Source organism: Phoenix dactylifera, chromosome 9 (assembly GCF_009389715.1).
Source record: "Phoenix dactylifera cultivar Barhee BC4 chromosome 9, palm_55x_up_171113_PBpolish2nd_filt_p, whole genome shotgun sequence".
In the NCBI taxonomy this organism is placed as follows: Eukaryota; Viridiplantae; Streptophyta; class Magnoliopsida; order Arecales; family Arecaceae; genus Phoenix; species Phoenix dactylifera.
The window spans coordinates 20050097-20057857 of NC_052400.1; the positions used below are offsets into that span (position 1 = coordinate 20050097).

At 44.8% G+C, this 7761-nt stretch overlaps 1 protein-coding gene across 1 annotated transcript; it reads left to right on the top strand.

Moving 5' to 3' along the window:
• The first annotated feature begins 237 nt into the window (after positions 1–237).
• LOC103710228 (protein IQ-DOMAIN 14-like) lies at positions 238–4131 on the top strand. The gene is made up of 5 exons (XM_039130374.1): positions 238–525; positions 752–1034; positions 1885–2350; positions 2899–3105; positions 3215–4131. Exons 3-5 carry the CDS (start codon positions 1943–1945, stop codon positions 3923–3925), a joined length of 1326 nt encoding a protein of 441 aa, XP_038986302.1. The 5' UTR covers positions 238–525; positions 752–1034; positions 1885–1942; the 3' UTR covers positions 3926–4131.
• The last annotated feature ends 3630 nt before the right edge of the window (positions 4132–7761 follow it).

The following is a 7761-nucleotide window of genomic DNA, read 5'->3' on the forward strand; positions in this document are numbered from 1 at the left end:
CCCTGCCGTGCACGTTGGTTTCAACGCGGCCATTCCGTGAAAATGGAAAAATGCAGGGGCTTTTCCGGATCGTGGCCATTCACAAAAGGCGCAAGGAGACACGTGGAACTGCGAATAGCTTCTCCAAAGCCCAAGATTGAGCACTTTCCCTCCTCTCCTCTCGGCCCCCATAAATGGGCCTATGCTTCCATTTGCGGATAAAGATCCATTGCCTCTCGTTGTCCATACAGAGGAGAATTTAAAACCTTCCTTCCATTTCCGACGAAATAAAATTAAAAGCAGAGAGAGCGATGGATTCCCTTTTCAAATCTCCACTCCTTTTCGCCCAAAATCATCGTTGCCATTTTGGAAACTGGGGGGAGGAAGTACCGAAAGGAGAGATCTTTCCTTTCTCTCGTTAGAAAACCATATATATATATAAAAAAATCCTTCCTTTCCTTCCTCTCTTCGTAGCATAGCCTTTTTCACCAAACCACAGATTTGATACAGGGCGAGAGGACTGTTGGAGAGGAGCGGAGAACAAGAGTAAGCTTTGTTTCTCCTTTGTGTCTTTATGTATGTATGTATTTTTTTTTTTCTTTCTGTTTTTTAACTTCCCCTGTTCCATGGTCGCACTGGGGGTCAGAGAGGTGGAGCCTATGATGGCAAGAAAAAGAGATGGAGAGCCGTTTCTTTGTTTCTTTGATGACGTATATATAAGATCTTGGCAGGCGAGAGAATACTCTGACCTTTCTTTTCTTCTCTGTTGTAGGAAATCGTCCTTTGAGGGCAGCTCTTTTAGAGCAGAAAAGCTGAATGGTGTAGCAGAGAATAGGAAATGTAGAGAGAGAGAGAGAGAGAGAGAATCTGTGATAAATAAAAGGGTAGGGCGATTCACGAGGTTGTCAGCGGCCAAGGGAACGGGGTATATAGCTTCGCCCTAGACACAATGCTCCAGAGGTGAGAAAGAGGAGGTGGAGAGTATCCATACGGTCGACTCCGCTTTCCATTTTGAATTCTCTGAGGAAAAACCCGAGCTTCCTGAATTCTCTGAGGTCGGTTTTCTTTCTTCTATTATGTGCCATCGTCCTTTTCCGAGCTTGGCTATTGGCTCGCAGAGAAGGAAGGATACAGCCGAGGCCAAGGTGTCCTTCTTTCTTCTTTTTTGTGGCGTTGTGTTTTATGGCTACACTTTGTTTGGAGATAAGAGGACAGTGAGAGAGAAGCTCTAACTCCGTAGCTTTTCTGGGTTAGAGCGGGGAGGTGGAAAAATCCAATCTTTTTCTCCGAGCATTCTTCTCTCTTTTCTCCCACCGTCCGTCTCTTCTGCTGAAGTTTTGGATAGATAGAGAATATTTGGAAACATGAGCTGTTTTCCCCTGCGCCTTTTTGAACTTCCACATTTGCTATAGATGTAAGGAAAGAAAGGCCCAGTCCGTCCTTCGGCCTTCTTACCCTTTTTTGAAATCTTTGAGACCGGCCGGTTATCCCATCTACCGATCTCTTTCCTTCCCTCATCTACCTCCCACTCTCGTTTTGCTTTCTACTGCCTCTCCTTTACGGGTTTTGCCTGTAACATCTATTAGTTTAATGTGCTCGGGGTGGGAAAGACTTTCCTCTCCCCTGCTTCTTTCCGGGACATCCTTTTGTCTTGTAATGCAGTTCGTCACGAGGGGTTGACAGGTTTTTGTTCAAAAAAGTTCCCATCTTTCTATCCATTCTATTCTCCATTACTATTTCCCTTCCTCGTTTCAAAGTTTTTATCACTGTCAACTCCTCTCTTTTTGAGTTTTTGACCACCTCAGTTCTTATCCCGCAGCCTGAAAGAGATTCCTTCCGCTTTAGTTTTTTTAATATTGCGTGGCAATTTGATTCACACCCCTTTCCCTCTTGTTCTCTCTGTAGGACCTCTAAGCTACCCATTCCCCACTCTAGCTCTTCTCCTGTCCTGTCCGGCCGGGAGATGGGTCGGGCCGCGCGGTGGCTGAGGAGCCTGATCGGTGGCAAGAAGGAGAGCAAGGTGCCGAAGGAGCAGACCAATTACGGGGGCGAAGGGAGGAGGGAGAAGAAAAGGTGGAGCTTCGCGAAGTCGGCGAGGGACTCCAGCGAAGCCGCGGTGGATCAGAATCCGTCTTCCGCGGCGGTGGACACGGCATGGTTGCGGTCTGTCTATGCTGAAAGTGAGAAGGAGCAGAGCAAACATGCCATCGCGGTGGCGGCAGCCACGGCCGCAGCTGCCGATGCCGCCATGGCAGCAGCACAGGCGGCGGTGGCGGTTGTTCGGCTCACAAGCCAGGGGAGGGGCAGCTTGTTTGGCGTCCACGAGCGGCGGGCAGCTGTGAAGATCCAGACTGCGTTCAGAGGTTATTTGGTAATGAACCTTCTGTATTAAATCCTACTATTCCTAGATTTAATCTCGTGCGAAATACTTGCGAAATTTTAACTCACAGGATAGATTGTTCTGCGAATCTGATACTTTCCATTTATTCTTGTTTCCATTTCCATACCGATTGCTATATTTGACACTTCTTATTTCAAGCAACAATATTTATAGCTGTGCCTCCCTTTCTACTTTAATCCGAACCACTCACTCATATCTTGGCCATTCTTCTTACTAGATGTTTAAGGAAGGTCCATGGACTTTTTATTGCTATTTATTTGATTTATGATGGGTCCTGATCAATTCTCTACGATCCCTCTAGGGTTTATGGAGTTCCTTACTATTTCTTGATTCGTTCTGTTAATCCAGTTCGCTTTGTCGCCCGTTTCTGAATGGAATAAAAGTTGGACTACTTGATGATTTTTCCTCTTGTTCTGCAACTCTTATTTGGTAACCCATGGAGGTTTTTTTTTTAAAGAAAAAAAAAAAGAGATTAGCAGCATTATAAGATTAAATCATTAGATTGGCGCTGTTTGCAGGCAAAGAAAGCTCTCCGAGCTCTCAAAGCACTCGTTAAGTTGCAGGCGTTGGTTAGAGGATATCTAGTTCGCAAGCAAGCGGCCGCAACTCTCCAGAGCATGCAAGCTCTCATCAGAGCTCAGGAAACTGTTCGAGCTCAGAGATCTCGCAATCTTGTGCCCAGCGACCGGAGGTCCCAACCAGAATTCCGCCCCCGGAGATCTCTGGTACGTTCAAAATCCCAGCTTTTTCCAGGGAACTACACTACCAAGGCAGGCATCGCAGGCCATCAGCATTTTGATTCCTTCTTCCCCTTCCTCTCCTCCTCGGTCACAGGAAAGGTTCGACGACACGAGGAGCGAACACATGGCATCGGTCCACAGCCGGAGACTTTCGGCGAGCCTCGACAACGCTTCCAATGGCTTCGACCGGAGCCCAAAGATCGTCGAGATCGACACCTGCCGCCCCAGGTCGCGATCTTCCCGCCGGACCAGCCCCTCAGTTCTGGACCTGGCCGACGAGCTGCCCCCGCAGTCAATCTCCTCCCCTCTCCCTTGCCAGATTCCCTCCCGGATCTCCATCCCCGACTGCCGGAACTTCCAGGACTACGACTGGTGCCTCACCGGTGAGAAATGCCGGTTGTCGGCCACGGCACAGAGCACCCCCCGCTACATGAATTCCACCGCAGCCATGCCGGTGACTCCGGCCAAGAGTTTGAGCGTTGCCGAAGGAGTCTTCCGCCGGTTTCTGAGCAACGCTCATTGCCCCAGTTATATGGCGAACACCCAGTCCTTCGAGGCGAAAGTCCGGTCACAGAGCGCACCGAAGCAGAGGCCGGAGCCGGCCGGGACAAGGAAGAGGCTCCCTCTTAGTGAAGTTATGGTGGAGTCCAGAGCCAGTCTTAGTGGGGTCGGAATGCAGAGGTCTTGCGCTCGAGCTCAAGAGGCTTTCAACTTCAAGAGCGCGGTGGTGGGCCGGCTCGATAGGTCTTCAGAGCTCAGCAGGGAAGCAGAGACGAGGGAGTTCTACTTGCAGAGGAAGTGGTGATTCCGCCGTAGTCAAAAGACCTAGAATAAGAGAGTAGAACTCTCTTACTTCCTCTACTATCCTTATGGCTTTTACTACTATTATTATTATTATCTCTTTCCTTTTCCTAATGTTGTAACAATATTGGAAGAGAAATCAGAGAAGCAGTCGTCTGGTGTAAATTCTTTAGAATCTATCCAACTTGAAGCATCCTTCGTTCCGTGCCAGATTTTGATTTAAAAATCTTGATGGTCTCGTCATTGGAAGAGGACTAGTGGTATAAGGGGGCTCGTAGTAATGTGCGAAACCTTTCATGAGGTTTTACTACTGTTATCTTTTGAGAACGTACAAGAAGGCATTGTTCCCAGTTTGCCTGACCGGCTTCATTACTTGGGGTTTGCGTCCCAAAAAATAACCAGTCCCATCGATTTGACGGTTTGGGTTTGCCCATGCATGTGATTGGAACGGATGGCTGGACCCAGTTCAACTGTGGCTACACCGGATGGTGAGCTAACCTTAGGATTCTGGTCGGGTGGCAGCCTGGTGTGCTCCGTACCTTACTACCTTATCGGCTGAGCCGGTGAGGGCGGGTGAAGGCCAGGTTGGGTGCTCGAGAGCAGTGCGGGTCCCACACTCCTTGGACCATTTGATCGCCCAGCGCAGCATTGGACCGCTTATTTTGTCCTCGCATGCTTAAGAAGTGTGGCACGTGTGTTACATGTGACAAGTAGAATTTTTTTTGGTAAAAAAAAAAAAAAACTACATGCTCCACGTAGATTCCAGAATGCATGCAAGGTGAAGAATTATAATAATAACACCTTTTGAAAAAAATGAAGCAAGGTAAAAAAAACTGCATGCTACATTTTTATATTATTTCTAAAAATGAAGCTCCTCATTATCCATCATGAAAAAATGTAGTCATAAGCGTGTCATAAAGATATATGTGTTTCATAAAGATAAAACTTTTTTTTTTTTGGTAGGAAAGGTCTCTCTCTCTCTCTCTCTCTCTCTCTCTCTCTCTCTCTCTCAAACACATCCAAACCTGCAGTATTTTGATTGACATTCATAGTTTCAGAGTTCAGATAATCTATATTATATTTTTTTTCTTTCGAATAATACCTAAAGGGCCAACTCACGGAGTCATGGTACTTTGGAGTAAAGGACTTGATACTGGACCTTTTTTTCTTCTTATCGTCCATGATGCTCCTTTTGGACTGTCTTCCGTGTCTTTTGCTTCATACCCGGCATTGAGAGACGCTTCCTGTCTTGGTCAACTTGATCTGTACCGCTCAGGCCTCTCACAGCATCACTTCAGGAGCCCAACGAAAATTAAAATCCATGGAACTCAGCCTTTTCTCTCTCACCTTGCAGTATCTTAAATATGATATCCTCAAGGTAATCTGGTGCCACTCCATTGGCTTGATTTCGAAAAGTATATAAGTCTACATTATGGTCTGTGGAGACCACAGCAGTAGAGAGTAGTTGGTGAGCTACTGCTTCATGCCACTCAGAATCTCTCTCTCTAAAATTTCTTTTCAGTAATGATTAGGTTTTGATTTGATTGATGAGAGGGTTTAGGAGGCTGTGCATGAAGTTGGAACTCCCCCCATGTACTTATCTTCTCTGTTTCTCTCTCTCTCTCTCTCTCTCTCTCTCTCTCCCTCCCTCCAGGCCACAGCATTCAGGCCCCGTGCTTGCATCACCCCTGCTTCGCCTCTCCAACCGAAATGGGCCTCCCTAGGGGGGTAATTTGGGAATCCGGGCCTCACCCCCTTCTCTTTGACCCTTCCCTCCTTGTCCTCTTATACCCCGCTCTTTATTCACGGGGCACCGTTTACGGCTCCATCATATTCTCACCGTGGAGGGTGAGGATTAGATCAACGGTCATCCACTTCAAATTTCAAAAAAAAATTGGAGCAGATCACGGACTTGTGAGCCGTTCATCTCTGCGTCCGTGATGGATACGGATTGTCCCGAGGATAGTTTTAAGATATCGTGCCAGGAAACACACACACACACACACACCCGTACGTAGGAATCTTCCATGGAAGCAATCTCCGACGAAGCATCATCTAATATCTCTCTGACATGAGTGAAATTTTCCAAGCTAATGCTCGTTGGTACATCGGATTATATTTTAGAATGTTAAAAAGGATTAGGTAAGATGTGATTTTTAGAGTAGTTCAGGATGGATTTTTTTTTTTTTAGATGTACCTGCTCTCCATGTTTTCTATTCTCTTTTCCTCACCTGTGGGTTCGCGAGTGAGATCCCGCGTCAGAGAGAACTCGTACGATGCAAGGTTCGGGGGAAAAAAAAAAATAAAAGATTAAAGACATGATTACCTAAACCATCAGATTGAGGTGTCTTAAGTACTAAGTTAAGGGGACCTGGACTTATTTAGCGGTGGGTGACGTTGGTGCTATCTTTCGGGGCATTTTATAATCGTGTTGATTATGTCAAGATCCCATTTCGAGATGCAGGATTAAAGTGGAACTCTCATGTATGTTGGTTGAAATTGGAAAGCAAGGGGAAAATGAAATTAAGAGCAACTGTATTTTTTCGAAAAACCTATGTTCTCGTGTTTTCTTGCTTTGCTCTCTAAATTATGGTATTTATGCATCTATAAAAGTGTCATATGAATAACTGATGGAAATTTCATTGCATTTGAAGGCCGGAGAAATCCATCCATGAAAGATTGGATTATATAAGATTCGCTCATGTATGGCTTGATAAAAAAATTTTAACGCCAACTACAATCTAAAAATCATAGCATTGCCTTAGATTCTGAAGATGACCCTATTTTTTATATTGAATGGATTTCGATCAATTCTTTTACCTCAAACCAGGCACACAACATTTTTTGGGAGGTTCTTTTTTTGCTCTCCATCAATATAAGTACTTCTTTTTCAACCTCCATTTTATAATCAGAAAGCAAGTGTTCTAATTAAGGTTCACAGTTTGCATGCTAGATAAATATACAGTAACCTGATTTGCTTCATAGGCTTCATTAATAGGTCATAAACTCTGTTTTTCATGACTTCATGATGGATGCATAAAAACACCAAGTCAAAAACATGGTAAATGCTATTTACACTTACGAAAACATGATCTTATACACTGCAAAGATTGTATTAATCAATCATTTACACACAAGTTATTTGTACAAGTGAAAACTGAGACTAGTTGCAAGAAGGTGAAAATTTATTGGATCTATTTACTAAAATTTTATTATTGGATCTATTTTGATTCCGATCCGTAGCTTGGTCACTTTCACGTCAGAATAACACTTCAGCTTTTGATCATTTACGTATTTATTTATGTCCTTCAGTCCTTGTATCGTTATCTATCATATTTATTGGACTTTGGCTATCAGATTCCCAGCTTCACCCATGCACGCACTCGCTTCAGGCCTGCGGACTCCAGCTAGCTTCCACTGGTGCGGTCAGAACACAAGACCCGGAAAGATGGGCACGAAAACGATGAGGGAATTGAAATGCTACCAAATATAAGTTTTCCAAGCTAGTAGTAGAACCAAGATCGATAAATCCGGCACTGTTCAAAGCGAACCTGTCTTTCCTCAAGAGCATTGCTTGCACTCTAATAAAATTTTCCATCTTCCGGGCTCGGCTAACGAGGCTTGCAATTTTTTTGCATCCATCATCGTCAAGTATCTTAACAATATATTCAAACATGGTGCATTAAACTAAGACTGTTTAAAAAGTTAAGATGCATTTAAAGGTTAGTTTAATGCTTAAAAGCGCTTATGGGTGCGATCGTGCCTGGTATTCGCCTAAGCAAGCTGGTGGTTAGGCCATCAACTTGTGAGGTTAGTTGGAGTTTGATAGGGAGAAAATAA

What these genes read in the sequence shown, in the direction of transcription:
- LOC103710228 (XM_039130374.1), top strand. Translation starts at nt 1,943, where the DNA reads ATGGGTCGGGCCGCGCGGTGGCTGAGGAGCCTGATCGGTGGCAAGAAG. An exon ending in CTGCGTTCAGAGGTTATTTG is followed by an intron (nt 2,351 to 2,898) that starts GTAATGAACCTT and finishes CGCTGTTTGCAG; the next exon opens with GCAAAGAAAGCTCTCCGAGC. An exon ending in TCCGCCCCCGGAGATCTCTG is followed by an intron (nt 3,106 to 3,214) that starts GTACGTTCAAAA and finishes CCTCGGTCACAG; the next exon opens with GAAAGGTTCGACGACACGAG.